Source organism: Toxorhynchites rutilus, chromosome 3, assembly GCF_029784135.1.
Source record: "Toxorhynchites rutilus septentrionalis strain SRP chromosome 3, ASM2978413v1, whole genome shotgun sequence".
NCBI lineage: Eukaryota > Metazoa > Arthropoda > Insecta > Diptera > Culicidae > Toxorhynchites > Toxorhynchites rutilus.
Window position 1 is genome coordinate 291537772 of NC_073746.1, and position 25699 is coordinate 291563470.

Below are 25699 nucleotides of genomic sequence, written 5' to 3' on the forward strand. Positions count from 1 at the left end.
TATTGATCGAGTTCGGGACATTAAATATCTTGGCGTGATTATTGATGACAAACTCAAGTTCAACACTCACATTGACAATGTCATCAAAAAAATTGCCAAGAAGTATGGAATCTTATGTCGATTGAAAAACGATTTAACTATTTGCAGCAAAATACAGCTATACAAATCAATCATCTCTCCTCATTTAGACTTTTGCTCTTCCATTTTATTTTTAGCCAATGACACACAAATATCGAGATTACAGCGCTTGCAAAACAAAATAATGCGGTTGATACTAAAATGTAACAGATTCACTTCCTCATCTTTAATGTTGGACGCTCTGCAATGGTTATCCGTGAAGCAAAGGATTGTTTATTTAACTATGGTGTTCATTTTCAAAGTAGTTAAAGGTTTGCTGCCTCGATATTTGTGTGATCGAGTTGAAAGAGGAATTGACTTTCATAGTTATAACACTAGAAACGCGAATGAAATAAGAACACCTAATTTCTTGTCATGTGCTTCACAAAATTCGTTATACTTCAAAGGAATAAATGTGTTCAACTCGATGCCAAGACATATTAAATGCGCAACAACACTTACAGAATTTAAGAGGCACTGTATTTCACATGTAAAAGCTGTGTTCTCTTAACAGCTGAACGAGTTTTTGTTTATTTTTATGACGAAGATCTTTACTGACGAAGTTTTATACGAACGGATAATTTAATGTGGACAATTTTTTTGCAGTTTGTTTTCAATATTTTCAATGAATCTGACGAAGTTTTTGAACGGATTATATTATGTAGATTATTTAATTTTTTTTAAATCATCTTTTTTAAATTTGTATTGATCTCTATTATGTCTGTCATGATCTTGGTGATGATGGACTATTTTTATTTTTATTTTGTCGTTCTTATAGTTGTATTAGTTAAAAAAAATAAAAATAAAAGTAGTCTACAAAAGTTTGAGCGTCGCGCGTGAGACACAGATATAAAGGATATTAAATTGAAAGTTTTTTTTAAGTGCCGGTCTAGGAATTTTTCGTAAAGGAAATTTTCTCGATTTCTCTGAATGAGGGTATTCAAAGTCAATCTAAAACAAGGCTGGCGGTTGGACTTGTGCTCTGGTGGACCACTTGGCTGCAAGGGCCTCGTCGGGACCGTATCGGCTCTGTGGCGGACATGACTGAGTATTGGCTTTTTTGGACATTGCAATTTTTTGAACTTATATCTGTAAATAAAATCAGTTCGTTTTTCATGTTTGCTAAACTGATTTCAATGTTGAAAAAAAAAATTATCTTTTAGATAACTCGTCTTGCTCAAACCTCTGTAGGGGAAGGAGGCGGGACCATCATCATCATCATCATCATCATCATCATCATCACCATCGACGGAGCGAAAAAAAAATATAAGGAGCTATTCGATTTTTTTGTATAGGCTATTTTATCGTGCATATTCATATTTCACAGGAAGTTCCATATGAAAAATCTATATGACATTTCATTGGCACCCTAAACCATACATTTTGCCTCGTATTCCGAAGAACGACTAAGTCCTAGAGTGTCAATTTTTGAAAAAAAACTTTTTTTCGAGATAAAAGTAGATCTCGACGTTTCATGCAATTTGAAGACATTTTGCAATTTTTTTTTTTCGAAAACAACGATTTCGTTTACTCCTTGGGCGTTTTTTCGTTTTTCAAAAAACTCAAACTTTGACGGATGTGCGACACTTATAAATGAAGTCCGATTGAGCTGATATTTTGCATACAGTAGTTTTTTGTGGGAATCAATATTTTTAACCAAGTTCCCTTTGAAAATTTTAAGGTCACTTTTTTCCCATACATCCATTGGCACTCTAATGTACGGGTACACTTTTAAAACCCGGCTCCGTTACAGCTAAAATGCTAATGAGCCTAGAAGAATAAACAAATGGGATAAAAAAAAACATTTCTTAGCGCCCAATAAGTTACTTTGTGTTATTTCTTTGATTTCTGACGTTTTTTTTCCTATTGGACAATCTACCATCAAAATAATCCAACGCCACAGTTTACATGCCCCATTCCATCACGTGCTGCAAGATCAAACTTATGAGCCCGGAATATCGTGGGGAAGGAAAAAAACAAAACTTTTGCGCGCATTTATAAGCCATCCGATACTCACGCGTGTGAAATAAGCTTCCGCGCAAGCACACTCATTGTGGAGAAGGGCCAACGAAAACGATATGTGATGACGGAAAGGGATCTTTCCGAGCTCTTCCCTTCCCGCCGGCCGGTTATATTTTTGATTTTCGCCTTTTTCCTTGTGCTGCTGCTGCTATACACACTTATATTTCACTTTGTTAAACGTGTCACAAATCAAGCCGTCGGAAATGTGTGCGATTTGATGGTAATTTATCAATTTCATGATTCCTTTTTTTCTTCGCATTCGTCATCCGGAAGGTTCCGCGAAGTGTGGAATCGATATCGATGTGAGTCGAACGACTAATTTGAACCCATGCAATGGATCTCTGAAAAATAATGTTTTCTCATGATACTTTTTTTTTATCAAATGTTCCTTTCAACTCTATGTAAACATTGGGTCATATTTGCTAACTTAATCCGACAGTGTTCCACAGCACCCGGGATACACCGTAAATGATGACCACTGTTGACATATTAGATCATTAAAAAACTAGTTTCAAGACCACTTGAGTCCTCCACCTATCCTGACACAGGGCTTCCCAAAGGAGAAAAAATATAAACAAAACACAAGAAGCGTCCATAACAGAGAACCAAAACCCGATGTCATTCAACTTTGGCTACTGGCTTCTCTAGAAATGTTTCTATGAGCCGCATGGACACGTACCATGCTGTGTTATGCTGTGAGAAAGGCTCCACCACAAACACAAACACACATACCCGGTATGCCAGCAACAAGTGTGATTGACCGGATAATTTTTGGCTCTTTTCGGGAGGTTCAATGCACGAGAGGATGAGTGTAGTGAAAATGAAGAAACAATTTACGAACAGGGCATGCAAGGAACGTGGAGCGTTTTGCGTTCATTGTATTCCACACCACAATAAAGGACTCCTTCTTTGACAAGTTGTTATTGCAGTGATATTTTACTGCTTCAATTAAATATGACAAAAATCACGAAATGTCGTATTTGCGAAGTCATACCTGGCGTACTGAAAGTGATAGTTCTTTGTTTTCGCATCATCCGTTGCACACTGGAGCTTACCGATGCAGCCAGCGGAGTAATTGTAGATAAATAAATGAATATAATTCTCGTAATAGCCACAATTAAAGTCCCGAGAGCGAAAGGAACTCCCCATCGGACCTCGTCAGATGACCTCGTACGATAGCGGCACTTCAGCAACGGGTCGTTTTTTTTTTGTGGAGGTCGCTGCGTGTGATCACATTACCATAAGTACTGACGACTGGCGGTTGAAGAAGTGGAGAGAAAATAAAAAAAAATGAGAGGAGAAATGTACACGCGCAATTATGAATCTTGATTTTTAATGAGGCTACAACGGCGAGAAGATGAGCATTTTGCAACTCTTCGCTCCAACCGGAGAACTTTATCTTAATTTTTATGTTCAACCCAGATCGCGATTCTCGGCCCTGCTCAAAGGTCTGCCGAATGTGAGCTTCATGGACGTAATGGAACATTTTCGTGGCATAATGATTACGTAGGATTCCGCAAAGTGACAGGACAGCTTGAGCTGTTGATTGCGAAATAGGTATAATCCAACTCGCCTGATTGCGCTGATGTAAATAAAAGGAAACAGACCTCTCGCCAAACTGAATTTAGCAGCCGAGATAAAAGGAAATCATATCTGTGCACTCTATTCGTAACTCAAATCGGAAACGATATTTTAATTAAATGCATTGTTAATTACCAAACCATGTTCATCCGCTGACTGTTTGCCACACTTCTCACTAAAAACGACTGCCGCCCCTCTGGCCTTTCTCTTCCGGCTCAATGGGTGAAGAACAATTCCTTCGGAAAACATCCGACGCAAACGCAGAAAGGAAGGAACGAAAAAGCGGAAGGAAAGAAATAAAAGTTCAACTCATAAATTAATTCAGCGGTTGTGTGTTTTTCACTGCTCGAAAACGTGCACTCTCAGAGTTGAAATGAAACATTGACGACGAATTCAGGCAGTGCGACGGAAGGGAAGGCAATATTCTCATCGTTTCGCCGCAAAAATCACTTCCAGACTTCTACAAGCAACGGGACTGTGTGTTCTGGAGATAATGCCTGCGTTAATGTCATTTCAAATCACGGCGTTTTATTGTTGACTCTGATTCCATTGGTACGGTATTCAAATTTAGAGCCAGAATCGATGTGAAATTAGTATTCGCGTGCAATTTAGTCCTTTTAGCATTTCGGTGTTGCAATATTAGAATACTGTGTTATTAAGGGACCGTCCACATACCACGTGGGAACAAAATATTGCCGACATTCCCACCTACTCCGTGGACAAGCGTGGACATTGACAACTCCCCCTTCAAGGTGATTTTTTGTTTTATTTTTTCGAGCCTGTTGCTTTCTTTCCATTTTGAGTCTGCGTTGACCAAATTAGTTACAAAAAATTAATATACACCCAGGTTTTTTTACGCGGTTTTGACGTAGAACTACGTCTTTCATTAAGGGTGGCAAATCAGAAAATCGGTCACGTTTTTTTGAAATAAAGTTAACGTTAATAACTATTTTTGCCACGAACGGATTTTGGCGATTTACATACCAAACGAATCGAAAATTCCCTAAGATTTGTTTGATATGCTATACATTACGATCCCCTGGTGTGTAAATGGTTAAAATTCATGAAAACTATAAGCGTTTCCATTTCCCCATACATTTGTTCTGTCCATTTGTGTGCTTTCCCGAACAGGGCTGTTAATAACGGGCAATTTATCGACGAGCAACGAAGGAGAAATCATAAGATTTAAAGTTCCCGTGAACAAAGGAAAAGAAGAAGAAGAATGAAGGGGAATACTTGCCTAGAGTATAAACAGTGGATCTCGTTGAGGCAAACTTCCTTAGAGGCGAATGAACTGCAAAGTTTAAAGCCTCTTAAAAACAAAGAAAGAAGAAGAAGGCAAACTTTCAGTTACGTTCTGTATTCAAGACAATGAACATCGCTTTTTCTTCCTTGTTCTGCGTTATCACATGTCTTCGTTTCGGATTGAGCTGAGGACGCGACCAAATTACTCACGCGCTGATGTCTCTTGGCATTGCAATCACTGCATCAAACTGACGTCATTGCATTGTTTCGAGCTACACAACTGTGTGGGGAATCATCAAGCTAGACTATCATCGGCCCATCAAGAAAATAAATGTTCTGGAATTTTGTTTTCGCAAACTCTCTCCACAAAGGATGAGAGCTAAGCTAATCTAGACCAGCAATATGAACAGGAAGGGCTTCTGTTGAGAAGAGCGCAACACGGAGATAAGTGTGTGTATATTTAGTTGCTTCAAGCCATCGATGTATGGATATTCGTGTGCGTACGTGCGTGCTTCATAACCCGTAGGGGAAAAGGGGGGAATTTGGACCACCTGAGCAAATCGCCTAATATTTCCAAAACAATACGGTCTAAATAAAAAATGTCACATTGTATACTGAGCTACACTTGTTTTCTCTCAATAAATAATGTTTAATCATTATATAAAGCTTCAATCTACCAAATATATCATAAAATAAAAGAGATGATTTTTGGACATTAAAATTTGATGCGTGGTGATTTGGCCCAGTGTGTGTTTCATCGAAAAAAACATAATTATGTTTATGTAAAGTATTTTGGGATAATGTTACAATCAATAACAATGTTTTGGGATCGATACCAGGGGTCTTGGCCAGATACCATACCAGAAAAGTTGGTTTGACACCATCTCGAATTCTGCATGAATCTTTTCACTGTTGGTCGAGCATTTTCAAACACTTCTGATGCTTGGTCAAAGAAAATCCGTTCTCGATGGCCTGCGTTGCTCTTTCAAGCTCCTCCTTCTTCCAACGTTGTCTGTCCATCCTCTTTTTGTAATTCGGCGGCATCAGGCAGCTGGAATCAGGAGGACCAATTCCAGTGTTGGAAAAAATCATCTTCGCTAAGATCAAATGCATAGATTTTCGGGCTAGGTTGCATCGAAAACCTATATATTCCAAACGAAAATTAAAATGACAGATCCAGGCAACCATTGAATATGAGCAAATGAACTTTTGTCCTTCAATATGTTTTGATGTTTATTTTTTCCACCCAGTGTCATTTTCATTTTGATTATCGGAAACGTCAGAACTGAATTTCATTTCAGCCAAATGAATATCAGCTGTTGTTAACTTCTAACCTGAGGCTGCTGTGTGCGGTTGGGTTTTGCAGTTGCCGGATGCCGTAATCGGAAATATCTTATGAAATTCCCGATGTCGCAAATGACTTGACGGTAGCTAAAACCACACGTTGTATCCATTCTGCATATGCCGTTGCTACCGTCTCGCCAAATAAAATTTATTTTGAACTTAAACTCACTGCCAGAACGAATATCGTTTCGGATGTGATGAATATCAATGTGTTGCTTTTGATATCCAAAGTATAAATAACAGCGAAGTTATGAACCCCACTCAATGTCGCATTCTTTCATTATAGGAAATTTGCTCATGCAACAGGGATATGAACAAAATGAACTCGTTTGTTATTGTCATCAAAATAATGAGGGCAGTGTGTTTCAAGCTGAAAAAAAGTCATTTACACTGGAACAAAATCATATTCGTTTCTCGTGAATATTTGTTGATATTCTAAGACACTGACCAATTCACCTCACAGAAACGTGTCCATGTCACCCCACACAACACGCAATAATTAAAATGCAATCAATTTCATTTATTTTTATCAAACTTACAGTTTCACTATATCAAATTGTTCCTCTTCTGTACGCGAACAGAACTTTACTGCACAATACACGAAAAGTTTGTTTAATTAGCGGGAAAACCTTAAAACCACTATCGGAAAACTCACATTTTTTGACGATCAAAGCGCTTGCTGTGTTTATGCTACTGTTACCCTCTACTTGTGAAGTTTTACCAAAGTTTATTTTCTTTAGGTACATACGATTCAACAATAGAAGGAAATGACATTATAAAGAATCTAAGTTAAGCCGTAATTTTTAAGATAAAGCGGTGGTCCAAATCACCCCATATGACCAAATCACCCCGTGTTACCCTACGTAAAATAGTGCATCTTCGCTACGCTGAAACCCCGTTTGTATCTGCTCCCGTGTGCATTGGCCCTGTTACGAAAAATTATTTGGGGAATACCAAACATCTTGAATGTCGTACTAGAATGCTAAAAGTTATTTGGGTTCGCGTGCCAGTCGCGAAACTGCCTCCAACTAGGATTGCATTTGCGCTCTTCTTGATCATAACGAAGCAATGCTACTCTTTTCGAGGTTGTTGAGATTAACAGAAAGAGTTTATTTCGTTTATTTAGTCACCAAGAAAGTAAATTTCGTTCTGCAATTTTGTATGTGATTTGGTTTTGCTTGCCAGTAGCAAAACATTCTCCACTAAGGATGACAGCTGCGCTTATCTTGAGCATTAGAAAGTAATGCAACTTTTTTCCAGACCAGTAGTATTGACAAAAGCGTTTCTTTTAAGAATAATGCTAAATGATGGGAAATGTTCATAGTTTTAGTTGCCTCAAGCCAACAATGTATGGCTCTGTATGCATGCTATAGCGAACGCTTGTTTGGCGCTTGGTTTACGTTGTAAGAACGATGCCTAAAGCTGCGATTCCACTGAGGCAATACTAAATAACATGTAGCATGATGACATGTCATTCTACCAAACAGTTATTTCTAAAATTTCATAGCATTATAAAATAGTATCCGAAGTTATAAACATGCGACAGCGTAGTTCTACGTCAACAATGCGGTCGTATCTTGGACACAACCTCCTATAGTTTTTTTTTTGCGCGGTTTTTTTTACGCGGATTTTCCAATTAACGCGGTTTTTTTTGCGCAGATTTTCCAATTAACGCGGTTTTTTTTAATTAACGCGGGTTTTCCAATTTACGCGGTACCCGCGTAAAAAAATACCAGTGCAATATCACATCTCTCCCTCAGCTCACATTTCGCTCTTATACTCCCTCAGAGCATATTACGGTAATTAGTGCTTGTAACGGAGGATAGCGCTTTTGAAAGAAATTAGTGCCGCACCTTATCACGATTCTTACGTGGATTTTAGGTGTTGGGTAACGGGGAGCTCACCGGGTGGCATAACGGGACGGGGTTTTTACGGGCAGCGATTCGTGAATGTCTTTCCCTGTCTACTTAGCTCTGGACGGTCCAACAGTGGTACTGCACGTGCATCGGCAGTAGAGTGTACAAATCACAAGGGAATCTTCTAGCAACAACAGATGACCTCATTCGTGAGGAAAACCGAACTATAGCTATAGCTACTATAGAAATTGGTATGTAGGAGTTTTTGGGGCCGGGGAAGGTTTTCGTGATAGTTTGAGACCCCTCCCCCGTCTCTAAGGGAGAGAGGGGGGGGCATACAGGCATATTGAGGTTTTAGGGTGCAATAGATGTTTCTATGGTGGTAGACTCTCCACCCTCCTCTCTAAGACCCCCCCCCCCCCCTTAGAGCCTGGGCTGCCATACAAATGAAACACAAATTTCTGCATTACTCGAGAATTATTCAAGCAAATTAAACAAAATGTTGCATGTGAAGGTTTTAGGGTGCAATAAATGTTTCTATGTTGGTTAAACTCTTCAACCCCCTTTCAAGGGAGGGCTGCCATACAAATGAAACACAAATTTCTGCATTACTTGAGAATTAATCAAGCAAATGAAACCAAATTTGATATGTAGAGGTTTTAGGGTACAATAAATGTTTCTATGATGGTTAGACTCTCCACCCCCCTCTCTAAGGGTGGGAGGGGGGTCTGGGCTGCCATACAAATGAAACACAAACTTCTGCATAACTCGAGAACTAATCAAGCACAATTTGGGATGTGAGGGTTTTTGGGTATGAGAAATGTTTCTATAATGGTTTGACATCCCTCCCTCCATAAAAATATTACACATATTTCAACCAAAAATATTCCAACCAAACATGACAATTGAAAATTTTCGGAAAACTCTGAAGGAAAAAGGGAAAATTCGGAAAAATCAATTCCCATGTGCTCTACAATTACATAGTGCATAGTGCAAATGCTGTTAGTCCATTTGATGTTTGCGCTAGCGAAATTGATCTTTGTTCGAAACTGGAAATGGATTTTAATGTGATGAAACGCACTCCTATATCTTCTTCTATCTATACCAAAAAAAAGGATCGCCGGATGTGTTGATAAGAGCAGAACTCTAGGAAGGAATTATACGATTTAGGGCTGTCGTATTATATTTTCTGTATAAAACATTTATTCCATGTATGAATCATGTTATTTGTAAGTGGTTGAAAAATCTTGAACGAGAATTGTGTCTGAAAATAATCTGATAATGATTTGTTATAATGATGAGTTTTGTTAAAAATACTAGGAAATTTATAGTAAAAGATAAATTCAACGGGGTCGAATAGAAAATCAATCAATGAACAGTTCTGCGATTGGACCCATGAACTTGCTCATAGTAAGAAAACGTGAATGTTTGAAGGTATTGATGACAAAAAAAAATTTGGGCGGGACGAAATTTGCCGGGTTAGCTAGTGTATTATAAGCGTGTTTGAATGTTTTAACAATGTGCAAAATTATTCTAACGTGATCGATAAAAAGAACGAATGAAACGATTTCAATGGAAGTTGGTATGATGTTTCATGATGCGAAGTATTTCATGTTACAATGTTACTGATATCTTTGATCGCTCAAAAGTGGAATGTAAAGAAAAAAAAAACAATAGATTTTTGTCGTAAAGTTGAAAAATTAAATGAAGAACACCAATTCCTTTATCCACGAACTTGCAAATGTATGTCGCCCACGCATAACATCATCGTCAGACCCAATTTTCGTTTGAGATTTATCCCCCAATTGCAGAGAATGTGTTGCTTTTTCACATCGTGATATGTAGAATTAACTTGCATTAAAAATAAATGGTTCAAAATCGTGTTTATTCCTCCCGAATATCCATTTTGCATTTTTGCTTCACAGAATTGGAACACGGAGCTCAATGCCCAGCAAACATTAAATCTCATAACAACCCAGCAAACATTAAATCACATAACAATATATAACATCATATGCCCTAAAATTTGGTTGGCATATAATGCGCCTAACTGGCATATGCATGCAAAAGTGGAGGCCATATACATACATGGCAAATGCTTACCGAATTTGTTTGGATGAATATGCAACTTTGACCGGCTATAATAGCGACTCTTGCCATACTCTTATACGATTTATTACAGACATAGGAAAAAAACAAATGGCGCAAAATATTTTCGTGAAATGTTTATTATAGCCTCACGAATCGCCATTTTTTTATATGAGTATTTATGTTTGTAGAAATAATAATTGTTTGATTGACTTGTGTTGGGAGTGGAATATGAATGTTTGAAATGGCACAGATTGATGTTTGGTGAAAACTGCTCCGATGTGGGTTCGAACTCCGGTCGTCTGGATTATCATCCACCAGCTATCTCGCGCGGCTATCTGATATTTAATTCAACAGCGGTTAATACTTTCGAGTGCATCAGCATTTCATTGACATTTCAATATGATGTAATATGTTCTTTATTAGGATCTAATATGATTCACTGTTTCATGATTTTCTTCAGCATGCAACACGATTCACTACAGTACTGAATCGATTTAAATTATACGCTTATACGACACACAAACTGCATCAGCGTAATATACGCATATGATGCGGCTTAAATATATTTTACGACAATGTGCATCATAAAATTGATGTTTATTATACCGAATTGCGACTTAATTTGATAATGGTATTTAAAATCGAGTTTTTACATTTAATGCGATTTCAAATATACACGATACATACTTTGATTGATATTATATGCGATTATGATTTATTCGGATTTCTTGTAAGACTTGGCACGTGCAAAATTATACGATTTAATGTTTGCTGGGAAGCGTATATATAACATCATATGCCCTAAAATTTGGTTGGCATATAATGCGCCTAACTGGCATATGCATGCAAAGGTGGAGGCCATATACATACATTGCAAATGCTTACCGAATTTGTTTGGATGAATATGCAACTTTGACCGGCTATAATAGCGATTATGTTGAAATTGAATTGCGATCTAATATGAATATATTCATGAATTGTCAAAGCAGTCATCTGGATTATCATCCACCAGCTATCTCGCGCGGCTATCTGAAATTTAATTCAACAGCGGTTGAAACTTTCGAGTGCATCTGAATTTCATTGACATTTCAATATGATGTAATATGTTCTTTATTAGGATCTAATATGATTTACTGTTTCATGATTTTCTTCAGCATGCAACACGATTTACTGCAGTACTGAATCGATTTAAATTATACGCTTATACGACACACAAACTGCATCAGCATATGATGCGGATTAAATATATTTTACGACAATGTACATCATAAAATTGATGTTTATTATAACGAATTGCGACTTAATTTGATAATGGTATATAACATCGAGTTTTTGCATTCTATGCGATTTCAAATATACACGACACATACTTTGATTGATATTATATGCGATTATGATTTATTCGGATTTCTTGTAAGACTTGGCACGTGCAAAATTATACGATTTAATGTTTGCTGGGTGGTGTCAATGTCGAATTGTATCGCAAGGTTGACAAATTTGGATAACGCGATTGGACTATTTCATGTTTAAAAAACAAACAAAAATCTTCAATTCAGATGTGGCAAAAATGAGTGTATACATGTATGAGAAAAAATCGGCCTTAAAGTTTCAAAAAGTTACCCAATACAAAATGTTCACCACTTCGAAAAAACACCCTATGCTAAATTTCAGCTCAATCGGACTTAAGGGAGAGTGACGCAAAGCGGTCAAAGTTTGAGGTTTTTAAAATTCGAAAAATCACTCAGGGGGGAGTAAAGAAAATGGGGGGTTTCGAAAAAAAAATCTAATGTCAAATGTTTTGAAATTGCATGAACCGTCGAGATCTACTGTCATCTCGAAAAAAAATTTTTTATCAATAATCGACACTCTGGGACTTTTTTCGGCATACGAGACGAAAAGGAAGGGTTTGGGTGCCAATAAAAATAGTTATCTCGATTTTTCATACGGAACATTCTGCGAAATGTTGATTTGCACGTTAACATATCCTATGCAAAAAATAAGCTTATTCGGACTTCATTTACTAGTGTCGCAGACGTTAAAATTTGAGTTTTATGAAAATCGAAAAATCACCGAAAATCGGGGGTTTTCAAAAGTGTTTTTGGATGCCAAATGTCTTAAAATCGCATGACACGTTGAGATTTTTTTTCGAAAACCCCCATTTCCATTACTTGGGTGATTTTGTGATTTTTCGATCTTCAAAACAACTCAAAGTTTGACCGCTTTGCGCCACTCTCCCTTAAGTCCGATTGAGCTGATATTTTGCATAGGGTGTTTTTTCGAGGTGGTGAACATTTTTTATGGGGTAACTTTTTGAAATTCGAGGTGACCATTTTCATTGGGACCCTTCTTTTTCTGTAGGAGCATTGAACCACTGCGACCATTAGTTAGATCTATTGTGGTGCACTCCAGTTTACTATATATGCGTTGTCAGTTCGTTCTATCACTCAGAGAATAAGTGATAGTCGCACTTTGACGCAGTCGAACGCAAGACTTTGCATCTCCCCCCCAAGAAGGTATGACTTCCTTTATGAAGTACCTTACCTTTTCCGGTTCAGCAAACCATATCTCGTTAGGTGTAAGAACACCCTTTCCAAGAATCCTCAATCTTCGAAGTTTCAGCCTCACAATTGCAGAAACGATACTTGTCATCTGTCAGTTTTCCTAATTTTCTAGGGTGATACTTACTCGGATAGTGTCCGATCAATAGACCAATCAACGTATTCAGATCTGCTTTATTCAACCTGAGTAAGCTGCGTGTTGTTCTGCTACAAGGTGTGATGAATACAGTAGAATCCGTTTAGTATGACTCCGTTTATATTGACAAACCGTTTATTATGACGTAATTACAAACGAAGTTTGGTTTTCATTTCAAATTCTTTATAAGAAACAAAACGCTTTGTATGACGTCCGCTTATTATGACGCGTTTATCGATTCCCTTCGATGTCATTATAAACGGATTCCACTGTAATTTTGATTGTCTTAAGGTGGCCGTACACTGTTTGCCCGGAGGACAAATATTTGATATTTTTTGACAGATAAGGTTTGATTTGATATTAGTACAAACACTATTTTTTTTGCCACTCTTCAATTTTCAACAGTAGTAAACAATATTAAACACCGAACTTGGAAAAAATCAACTGAAATATTCAAGGTAACCTAACCATGTACCGACAAGTTCGAAGAACAGACTGAAAAAATATTTTAGGCATCCAATAATTGAATATTTGCTTGTCGTGTTTTGTGTAGAATATATTTGATCAGTACACGTTGACCAAATTTTATCTGTCAAAAAGAGTCAAATATTTGGCTTCGGTCAAACAGGGTATGAGCAACCTTAGTGTTGATAGAGTTCTCCAGTTGGCTTCGAACATCGATATTTCCCAGGTTTTGAGCTCTGATTTTAGGCATGATGATATACCTATAGATTGACTTCGTTAGTCGCAGCTAGTTGCTTCAAGGATAGTATACACTCCCAAACTAGCTTGGAACGGCATGTGTATGATTTTAATGCATTAAGAGCTGCTTGGCTATCTGAAAAGATACAGATATTGGCATACCTCTAGCCAAACAAATATTTGTACATGTTAGAATAGCATGTATTTCTGCCTGAAAAACTGTAGGCCACTTTCCTATTGGAATTGACATGTCAATCCCTAGTCCAGTAATCCCAGCTTCCGTAGTTTTACTAATTTTAGATCCATCGGTATAAATCGCCATTCATTGCGATTGGATTCAATCACTTTGAAGGAAACACTGAAGTTAGTCTTTGTTTCCGCTTCAAGTTGCACATATTGGTGCAGGGGTAGAAGGTATAAAAGAGCATCTAGGGCTTCGGAGGGTGCACTGGGCATTGTTACAGTTATTGATAAGCATGCCAGACGTTGTAGTTTATCGAGCTTTTTCTGAGCTGATATTTGTGTAGTTTAGGGCCACCACACTAGCGAAGCATATGTTAGTCTGGGTCTCACGATTGTCGAGTAAATCCAGTGAATCATTCTCCCCACTTTTTCCCGAATATACTACTATAAGTCCGTAGCGCATTCTGGGCTTTAGATATTGCATACTCCAGTTGGTCGTTCGAATTTAGCTTTCGGTCGGGCATGACACCTAAATATTTGGTTCGTTTTGAAAGCTCCAATTGTACACCTCCCAATCTAAGAAGTGGAATCTTATACTCTCTTTTTCTGGTAAATGGAATAATGACTGTTTTTGAAGGATTAACACTAAGTCCTTCCAAGTTGCACCATTTGAGTGTCTAGTTAAGGGCTGTTTGCATTCTATTGGAAATAGTATACTCACATTTACCCCTCAATAAAGTGATTATGTCATCAGCAAAACCAATGACTTCGTATCCTCTGAGACTTCTCTGTTTTGGAAATTAACGTATGGAGCGCTTTTTCTGTTGATTTATTTGTTTGGTAGGCAAATTGAAATTTATTCAATGGTCTCCTGTTAAAATATGATGATGATGAAGCAACATTAAGGTACATGACGACTTTTACGCCGCAGTATCGCTTGGTGCTGCTGATCATAAAAGCATTTACAACGCAATAATTGATCAGTTTCATAGGGGCGGAATTCCTTACAAGGATTCGCGTCGGACGGTGCGACGTATGTTTTCCCCCAGATCAACAGATTAAATCGTTTATTCCAGGCTGAAAAACCTGGATTCACGATGCTACATGAAAAGCTGAAAGATTTTTATTTGATCTTTCTCACTAATATCGGCGAGGAATCTTACGTTGTTTCAATGGCCGATGCTATTAAATTTGAAGATCATTTGAAAAGGGGCCTAAGTTTTTAGGTTGGAATTGTCGCAGTTCTCATTTGCTTGTTGAGTTCGACGGCAAAGAACTCAACAAGCAAATGAGAAGAATATTCGATTTTGATGATCAAACGCTCAAGGCTGCGGCAATGTTAAATCCCAGAAACTTTTCCAATTTGACAGGCATCAACGTTGTGTTATAAGCGTTTCAAGGATTCTACAATGGGAACATACACCTGGAGAATTGATTTCGAACACTAATGATATTCCGTAAGGAAATCACAGTTCCTGAAAACGAGCATGTGCAGGGCAGGGCCCGAAATCTTCGAAGGTGAAAAATGAAAACCGACTCTACTCTCCGTAGCTTCGCTTCGACTAGAACTGCTTCGGCAGTCGCCGCCAACAAAAAGTGAATTGACTAGAAATGAATTGACTAGCGAGGATGACTGGTGAACGAGTCCAGTCAGTGGTTATTATAACTGACGCGACTAATGAATACAAATCTGCCTCTTCATTCAACTGACTTCAATCCACACTTCTATTTTCCCCTGACACTAATTTTATACCCGCGTACCCAATCTTATTTTTACGTCCATATAAAGAGAAACGAAAACATGATTTCTGATGCAAAAATGAAGTTACCCCATCAATGGACGGTTTATTGTCTACCCATCGTGAATTCAAACCAACGAACTTAGACATTCATCAAGTGTGCTATGAAGGTCCTCACGTTAGTATTAGTAAATAGCGTGCAAAATATCGCTATCTTATACGTGTGAGTAATTTTCGTGTACGATACAAAATAATCGAGCTCACCTGTAGCGTATGTCAAACCACGTTGAATCCAAACATCAATGCATGCACACGTACACAAGAGACAGAAAGAGAGGAACGAATTCGTTTTGGGGGAAGTCACTTCAAAATGCAATGAGGACAATTTGACTGGGAAGAATGAAATGATACAGTCGAGTCGGTGGAGGAAGATAGCGACTAAACACCCGACTTACTATTTAGTTGTTTTGGTGGAGAAACTGCGTGAAGAAGCAAAAAGTCATTACTAACTGAATACGGATATAGTCAGTCAGATAGTCAGCTGACTATCCTCAGTTGACTATTACTATGCAGATCCCTGGTGCAGGGTTGGTGGACAAAAGTTGATGTTTAAGAAGAGTTGACCATATCTTGTTTGTAACGTTCTCTCTATGCCTCACTCCTCGGCGACTGTCGAGCGATTTTTTTCTGAATATAATCAGAACAAAAAAAAGCTTCGAAATCGGCCTAGCAACGATACGATTAACGCTATTTTAGGATCTTCTTCTTCTTGAATGGCGTTAACGTTCCCTGTGGAACTTTTGCCGTCTCAACGTATGCATTAATTAGCGTCATTTATTAATACTTATTGAGATTTCTTAAGCCAAATAACACGCCTTGATTGTATTCCGAGGGGCAAGCTCTAGAATACGTGGGACCACAGTGCAAGTCGAAGGAAATTTCTTTGACGAAAAATCCCCCGGTCAGAACGGGAATCGAACCCGAACACCCGGCATGATAATGTGAGACGCTAACCACTCGGCCACGGGTGCTATCATTATCTTTTGATTTTAGGATCAAAAGATATTGTTGCAACCGCAACGGAACAGAAACAATTTTCCGGTTTTTTAAACGTTTATTTCAATACGCAATACAATGGCGATGGCAATGACGACGACGTTAAAAAATCCCTACCGTAGGTATAAATCAATACATTAAAATGGTTCTATTGTACATAGTAGTTTTAGGAATAGAAGTAGTTTTAAATTGTACATATTAATTTTAAGGTTTTTTACACTATCATAAGTTTTTCTGTGTTGCAGCTAGATTTAGATTTAGAGAACTTACGTTTAGTGTCTCGTTTGTTTAGTTCGTTGGAGGTGGGGTTATTTTTAAGAATCTTCGTTCTCTCGATTTGCAGAATAATATAGGATATACAATTAAGAATAATTACGCTTAACGCTTTTGTAACAATCAATTTAGGACTTTCTTTCACTTCTGACTATTTGTTTTTGAATCATTGAATCATTGTTGTGTTTTCTTTTGATTCTCGGTGAAACACAGTAGCGCGCCGAAAGTGGGAACGTTTTATTTCTCTCAAGGTGTTTGGGAGCAGGTGCGTCGCAACCGCACGTTGCGACAGATATGATTAATCCTTTGAAAGGAAATGACGAGTCATGAACTTTCCTGAACAAGTTGACAATGATGAGCTGGACTCGCCAGAAATTATTGAGGTTTGTGCTTTTTATGAGAACAGTATCTGTAAGTCATATCGTTCTATTGCTTTGATATACTTATGTGCATACTTCTAGGAAAATTTAAAAAAATAAATCGTCTACCAGAGAAGTGCTGTGAAAAAAAATGTAATTAATGATAGTGTGCAATCTAGATTCAGAAAAACTATGAATAAGTATCATCAAACACACGAATGGCTTGCGAATGTTAATGTAATATTTGTAGTACATAAATGAGTTTTTTTTTCATGCTAATAAATTAGTGTTTTCTCTACAACGAATATATTTGATGGTACAGATTTTTGGTATAATTTTTTGGAAAAAAGTACAGATAAAAAAGATTTTTAACCCCTCTGGTACAACACTGGTTATAAGTACTAATTTCCGGACATTTTTAGAAGCTCATACTGTGGATAATGGTGATGAAATCAATATTAAATTTAGTTGGTTTATATCATTGATTATGTAGGGGATTCCGTTTGCTGATACGAGAAGGATCTGCATTATTTGCAGCGCAATCCATCGTTTGCCTAGCAAAAAAAAAATGAAAATAACAACACTTATACCAAGTCATTCTTCATATGTTATGAATGAAACAATGTGAAATGATGATTTTCTAACCTTTTCAGCGTAGAAAGAATACCTGAAACCGGGAAGTTAAAGAAAAAAACGGATTTTTCTAGAAAAAACATAAATTGTTTTCATAAATGAGAAGCTCAAAATGAAAGGGGTGTAAGTGATATCATCGATTCCTCTACACCAACTCTCTTTTATGGTCATAACTTATTCCCAGCTGTATTTGACAATGTGGAAGATAGGTAAGAACCTGGATCATGCGGATAGAATCAAATTGATTGTCAAAAAGAATCCAATGGAAATGTCAAAATAGGTCCAACAATCAGGAGGGGAGAAAGTGTTACTTTTCTTATAATAATCCTCTACATAGAGAAAATATTGTTATGAAAGTCAATAATAATCGAATTAAATAAAATGAATGAACTACATTTTTCATCAATTAATGCTAGCGTTTGAAATCATGAAAGCACAACTTACATTTTGATAAATTCCGAAAGTTCAATTATTGAATTATTGATTTCTAAATTCCTAATAACATAATTGTAATTCAATTTTACTTCTCACTAAATGTTAGGCTTTTATTATTCTGAACACTAGAATTATATTATTTGGTTTTTCTTCTTTCATTAAAACAACTTAAAAATGCGAATTACCCAAAATACAATATTTATTTCAATTTTAGTTCGCTCACAAAAGGTAAATAAATGAAGCAGGAGTCACGGAAACGTTTGCTCCTTTTATAGGAGAAACGTTTGACAGCATGGGGAAAATGCTCCAAGGAATTTATTATTCAACCAAAATTCACTTCAAAAACATATTCGCATGACCCAGGTAAGTGCCTCATCCATCAGATTCTATAGCAAACTCAAATTAGAACCATTTTGCAGTTGAGTTATAAACTAAAGAAAAAGTTGATGAAGAGAAATCGTTGTTCAAGTCACTAACACTACTTTCTTTCTGAGCCCCTCAAATAGTGTAAATTACGAACCACCTGTGAATTGAATCATCTTGCTTGAAACTTCATGCTCGTCACCAGGGCGCAGCACACACGCAATCGCGTTTGATAAAAAAGCATTCGCTCGGTATTTTCTTGCATCGTCCAAACCGGAAACTGTCATTTAGACAGTAGATCTGCTTGACAGTTCTTGCTTCCTGTGCTCTCTTTTGGTTTGTGACTGAATCGACGAGTACATCAAAATGGTACGTGTTGGAAGGAAATTTCACTGTTTTTATATAGTTTAAAGGCGAAAATTGATGCAAATCTGACAATTTTGACTAAAGAGAAGCTTCTTTGGAGTTCTTTGGAGAAATACCAATCGTTTGAAAGAGATTTGTGTCGAAATTCTCGATTGTTAGTGATGTACTTTGGTGCCGATATAGACACATCGAGGTTAAGCTGTTTTGCATATGAACGTCTGTCTGATCTATTTGGTTGTCTACTTTTAGGTGAATGTTCCAAAGCAGCGTCGTACATACTGCAAGAAGTGCAAGGTTCACCGTGTCCACAAAGTGACACAGTACAAGAAGTCCAAGGAACGACAGGCTTCCCAGGGTCGTCGTCGTTACGATCGTAAACAGAAAGGTTTCGGTGGTCAAACTAAGCCCATCTTCAGGAAGAAGGTATGTGTAAAGTATAAAAGCAATAGGGAAAGATAGACCCCACTGAATATTGGGACTGAGAATCACAGATCATGCAAATTAATTAATGAAGGGAAATCTTAGTTCGAATATGTCAGTGTTTACAAAGCCGATTAATGATAACAATGCTTTATTTGACCCTGAATAAATTACACCCAAAGTCTTAAAGCGAATACCTATAATTAACGGCCTCATAAATTTGTTTTCTGTCAGTTGCCCGGTTTACTGCAACAAATGAAACAAACAGAATTACGAATCAAAACAATTGTTATTCATGAAGTTTTTATTAATCAATATAAATTTAGAAACGGTAGGGTAGGTAATGAATTAGAGAGACTTTAAACTCTGAGAGTTCATTCGTCTCTTAGAATCGGTGATTTTTTTTCGATATAAATAGTTTCCGATTCCAGAAAGCAATAGAAACATTTTTTTTCGCTAGAGTCGTATACATAGTTCCATAACTTACATCACATCAAATATATATTTATATCAATTATAGGCCAAGACCACCAAGAAAATTGTGCTGCGTATGGAATGTGTCGACTGCAAATACCGCAAACAGGCCCCACTCAAACGATGCAAGCACTTCGAGCTGGGCGGTGACAAGAAGCGAAAGGGACAAATGATTCAGTTCTAAGCGTTCGATTGTTGCTTATTTACTATCCAACAACTGTAATTTACAAGTAAGCAAAAATGCGATAAAATCCGTTATTACTGAAAATGAAATACTGAGGAAATCACGTCACAGTAAAGATTTCGAGTTTCGGAAGTAATAAATCGACAAACTTGATTTTGCTCGCATTTTAATATCACAATCTCCTTTATTCATCTGACGCATCCAACTGTTCTTCGTCACCTTTGTTAGGGGTGGTGCTGTTGGCAATCAGTAGTTTCTGCCTTATTACTGCAGCCATTTTCGTACAACGCACCGGTCTATCATTCTGACAACAAAATTCTTTTCCAGCGGAGAGATTACTGTTCACCCAACGTGGCGAACAATTTTGGTAGAATAAATACGGCCGTTCCCGGAAACAATCCCGATCTATGGTACCACAGATAAGCGCCGGAGAATTGGGCAAGTGCTTAAGAATGGCATCCAAACATCGATTTGAGCATTGTTTGTTTCCCATCGTGCTGCAGGGAAAATGTTGCATAAGCTCCATCTGAATGCCTGGATTGCCTCTCGGAGGTTCTGACCGATTGAACTTGTTGAACTGACCCGTTAGGAAAATTGCACAGGAGCAGGGAACGTTTTCCGTTTGTTTCACTGAATTACTCGCCAGGTCTGCTTGCTTTGCTTTTCGGGGCCGTACCTTTGGCGTTTTGGCGGTTTCAACGCACAAAAAACTCATTACGACAGTCAGTTTTATGATTATGACGACAACTCGGATTTTATTCACCATTCTGTGGCCTGTACAAATTAGAACTGGTGCCACTTAGAGGGTGGTTTATCCGTTGGCATTGGACGCGGAAGATATGCGGTTGCTTATTTTGCATATGTACAAATAAACAATATGAGTCCGCTTTGTGATGACTCTGTTCTGGGCGTGAATGTCTTGTGTTGTGTTTTTGTATAAACGTGTTGAGCAAGGTCAATTGCAATCAAAGAACTCCACTTAGCAAAAATGCTTTTCAGCTATATGAAATTCAAGCCCTTTCGCAACGAACGCAACCGCAGAACGAAAAAATAGCTTTTTCTAAAAAAAAATACAGGCTCAGTTACATAAGTTTAAATGAACCAAATTCTTAACTTAGTTGTTACTATTATATATAAACATTATCCCTTAATTCTAATCTTATAATGTTAATACTTTTTTCAACTTTATAATAGTTTACATTTTTCCAAACGAATTTTAATGTTTAGTGAACTTTTCCACGAATGTATACAAAATTTCTATGGATAATAGACAACGGTACTTGGTATAAATAAAATATTATTAACGTGGAAAGATAAGAGGATCTCTTTCAAGGGAAATGAAATCCGACCGCAAATGGTTAATTTGGTAGGAAACCAATTACTCCCGGTCGACTCGAGTTTAGAAGGATGACCTATTTTTTTCAGGAAAAAAATGAGATATAAGAACATTGGCATCACTGGAGCCGAAATTGAACACAGGCAAACTTTTTTTTTTGAGCGGGGGATAGGGACCGCACAAAAAAATCGCATGAAAAAAGTCATGCAAAAATTCACCGAGTTGTCCTTTTCAAAAAATCGTGTTCGGTACACAATTCGAAAAAAAAACTTTTTTTTGTGCAGTAGATAGGGACCGTTTCACAGAAACAGTGCAAACTGCACATTGCGATTGTATAGCCGGGTTAGGTGAAGTGTGTTCCCTTTCAGACTTTGTGCTTTTTGCCCTGGAATGCTGGTCTCGTGAAGAAGTAAACTATAATGAACATTCGTGTACAGATATCCTTAATCGGTGGTGAGTTCCGCCAAAAAAGCAGTTAATTATGTTGAAATTAAGGACATATTCGGTCAGAAAGATCAACTAACCCACAGATATGATTTCCGGGTACCTGAATGCTCGGCGGAGGAGTTAAATATGTTTATGAGAAAATTGATCGGAAACGGAGAAAATCCATCGATTAGCCAATTAATGGAAAATACGGGGTGCATTCGAACGTGAGCTCGAGCCTCTGTGAATTTGATCTAGGTGCGAAAATGTTGATAATCCTTTTCTGCCAATTTTTCGATCCAAATCTAGTGGGAAAGTTGCTCAATGAACATCGCGAAATAAGTGCTAGTAAATCAAATAATATGCGCCACACAAAACTCTTGTTCGTGAAATAGCTTTTCTAACTGTCTAATCACACACGACGATCGAAAACTTTTAGGAAAATATATATTTGGGACAAGTACTCAAGGTCTAACCGAACCAACACATCTCTCACCTTGAATTGGGCTGTCTTCCTCGGTCCCGAATGGTGTTTTCTAAATTCGATATGGCACCAAGATAGACCTCGCACGACCAAACGACGTGTTCGATGCCATAAATGCAGAGATTGTTGTCAACAAGATTGATACGAAGAAGTAGCGCGTCTAAGGCGCCTCGCACACCGGAGCAATAAGCAACTAGCAACTATCAACATGCAATAAGCAATATTATCGCCAATGGATTTTTCCATTTAATCTTTGTTGATCTCGCATACCGACGCAATACGATATCGCTGTCGCCTTTACAGAGCAACACATGTCGCTAGCAACACGGCGTGTCGGTTGAAGAGCAACTTATCGCCCATATTTTGACAAGTTTCGTACATTAAGCCGATTGTTTGCATAATGTCGGGGGTTTTTATTGCTCTGGTATGCGAAGAACAACAAAATATGTTTCCTGTTGCATATTGCGTATTGCAGTTTGCTAGTTGTTTATTGCTCCGGTGTGCGAGCCGCCTAAAGAACAGTAATTGGACATGAGCCGGGAGAAGGTGCGAACAATGTCCCGACTCAGGTCCAGACTATTGAACCACGGTTTAAGGCTAACCTTAGGGATAATCGAGTGAAGCCACCGACCCAATTCATCTTCGTACCATTTGCTTTGCCAGTTAGCGATGGTATTTTTCCGGACTAAAGAATAAAATTGATGAAGGCGATTTGACGCTGATAAATGTCGCCTTCAATTGCACCTACCTTTGCTAATGAGTCAGCCCTCTCATTACTCGGAATTGAACAATGTGAAGGGACCCTTCAAAGAGCGCTTCTGTTTATCCTAGCGATTCTTGTAAGTTTTACAAGCTGAGAGCACGTGTGGAGTTCACCCGCATGTTGCTCTCCGTAAGGGACACATCACTCCATGTTGGCGCAATTACTCCCGGTCGACTCGAGTTTAGAAGGATGACCTATTTTTTTCAGGAAAAAAATGAGATATAAGAACATTGGCATCACTGGAGCCGAAATTGAACACAGGCAAACTTTTTTTTTTGAGCGGGGGATAGGGACCGCACAAAAAAATCGCATGAAAAAAGTCATGCAAAAATTCACCGAGTTGTCCTTTTCAAAAAATCGTGTTCGGTACACAATTCGAAAAAAAAACATTTTTTTTTGTGCAGTAGATAGGGACCGTTTCACAGAAACAGTGCAAACTGCACATTGCGATTGTATAGCCGGGTTAGGTGAAGTGTGTTCCCTTTCAGACTTTGTGCTTTTTGCCCTGGAATGCTGGTCTCGTGAAGAAGTAAACTATAATGAACATTCGTGTACAGATATCCTTAATCGGTGGTTAGTTCCGCCAAAAAAGCAGTTAATTATGTTGAAATTAAGGACATATTCGGTCAGAAAGATCAACTAACCCACAGATATGATTTCCGGGTACCTGAATGCTCGGCGGAGGAGTTAAATATGTTTATGAGAAAATTGATCGGAAACGGAGAAAATCCATCGATTAGCCAATTAATGGAAAATACAGGGATGCATTCGAACGTGAGCTCGAGCCTCTGTGAATTTGATCTAGGTGCGAAAATGTTGATAATCCTTTTCTGCCAATTTTTCGATCCAAATCTAGTGGGAAAGTTGCTCAATGAACATCGCGAAATAAGTGCTAGTAAATCAAATAATATGCGCCACACAAAACTCTTGTTCGTGAAATAGCTTTTCTAACTGTCTAATCACACACGACGATCGAAAACTTTTAGGAAAATATATATTTGGGACATGTACTCAAGGTCTAACCGAACCAACACATCTCTCACCTTGAATTGGGCTGTCTTCCTCGGTCCCGAATGGTGTTTTCTAAATTCGATATGGCACCAAGATAGACCTCGCACGACCAAACGACGTGTTCGATGCCATAAATGCAGAGATTGTTGTAAACAAGATTGATACGAAGAAGTAGCGCGTCTAAAGAACAGTAATTGGACATGAGCCGGGAGAAGGTGCGAACAATGTCCCGACTCAGGTCCAGACTATTGAACCACGGTTTAAGGCTAACCTTAGGGATAATCGAGTGAAGCCACCGACCCAATTCATCTTCGTACCATTTGCTTTGCCAGTTAGCGATGGTATTTTTACGGACTACAGAGTAAAATTCATTGAAGGCGATTTGACGCTGATAAATGTCGCCTTCAATTGCACCTACCTTTGCTAATGAGTCAGCCCTCTCATTACTCGGAATTGAACAATGTGAAGGGACCCTTCAAAGAGCGCTTCTGTTTATCCTAGCGATTCTTGTAAGTTTTACAAGCTGAGAGCACGTGTGGAGTTCACCCGCATGTTGCTCTCCGTAAGGGACACATCACTCCATGTTGGCGCAATTACTCCCGGTCGACTCGAGTTTAGAAGGATGACCTATTTTTTTCAGGAAAAAAATGAGTTATAAGAACATTGGCATCACTGGAGCCGAAATTGAACACAGGCAAACTTTTTTTTTTGAGCGGGGGATAGGGACCGCACAAAAAAATCGCATGAAAAAAGTCATGCAAAAATTCACCGAGTTGTCCTTTTCAAAAAATCGTGTTCGGTACACAATTCGAAAAAAAAACTTTTTTTTTGTGCAGTAGATAGGGACCGTTTCACAGAAACAGTGCAAACTGCACATTGCGATTGTATAGCCGGGTTAGGTGAAGTGTGTTCCCTTTCAGACTTTGTGCTTTTTGCCCTGGAATGCTGGTCTCGTGAAGAAGTAAACTATAATGAACATTCGTGTACAGATATCCTTAATCGGTGGTTAGTTCCGCCAAAAAAGCAGTTAATTATGTTGAAATTAAGGACATATTCGGTCAGAAAGATCAACTAACCCACAGATATGATTTCCGGGTACCTGAATGCTCGGCGGAGGAGTTAAATATGTTTATGAGAAATTGATCGGAAACGGAGAAAATCCATCGATTAGCCAATTAATGGAAAATACAGGGATGCATTCGAACGTGAGCTCAAGCCTCTGTGAATTTGATCTAGGTGCGAAAATGTTGATAATCCTTTTCTGCCAATTTTTCGATCCAAATCTAGTGGGAAAGTTGCTCAATGAACATCGCGAAATAAGTGCTAGTAAATCAAATAATATGCGCCACACAAAACTCTTGTTCGTGAAATAGCTTTTCTAACTGTCTAATCACACACGACGATCGAAAAATTTTAGGAAAATATATATTTGGGACATGTACTCAAGGTCTAACCGAACCAACACATCTCTCACCTTGAATTGGGCTGTCTTCCTCGGTCCCGAATGGTGTTTTCTAAATTCGATATGGCACCAAGATAGAC

The 25699-nt window shown here is 38.1% G+C and overlaps 2 protein-coding genes across 2 annotated transcripts; one reads left to right on the forward strand and one right to left on the reverse strand.

Moving 5' to 3' along the window:
• The first annotated feature begins 18975 nt into the window (after positions 1 to 18975).
• LOC129776687 (60S ribosomal protein L44) lies at positions 18976 to 20285 on the forward strand. Its single transcript, XM_055782481.1, has 3 exons — positions 18976 to 19062; positions 19309 to 19482; positions 20000 to 20285. Exons 1-3 carry the CDS (start codon positions 19060 to 19062, stop codon positions 20135 to 20137), a joined length of 315 nt encoding a protein of 104 aa, XP_055638456.1. The 5' UTR covers positions 18976 to 19059; the 3' UTR covers positions 20138 to 20285.
• A 14-nt stretch (positions 20286 to 20299) lies between these two features.
• LOC129776686 (follicle cell protein 3C-1) lies at positions 20300 to 21345 on the reverse strand. Its single transcript, XM_055782480.1, has one exon. It carries the CDS (start codon positions 20901 to 20903, stop codon positions 20322 to 20324), a length of 582 nt encoding a protein of 193 aa, XP_055638455.1. The 5' UTR covers positions 20904 to 21345; the 3' UTR covers positions 20300 to 20321.
• Positions 21346 to 25699: the final 4354 nt, after the last annotated feature.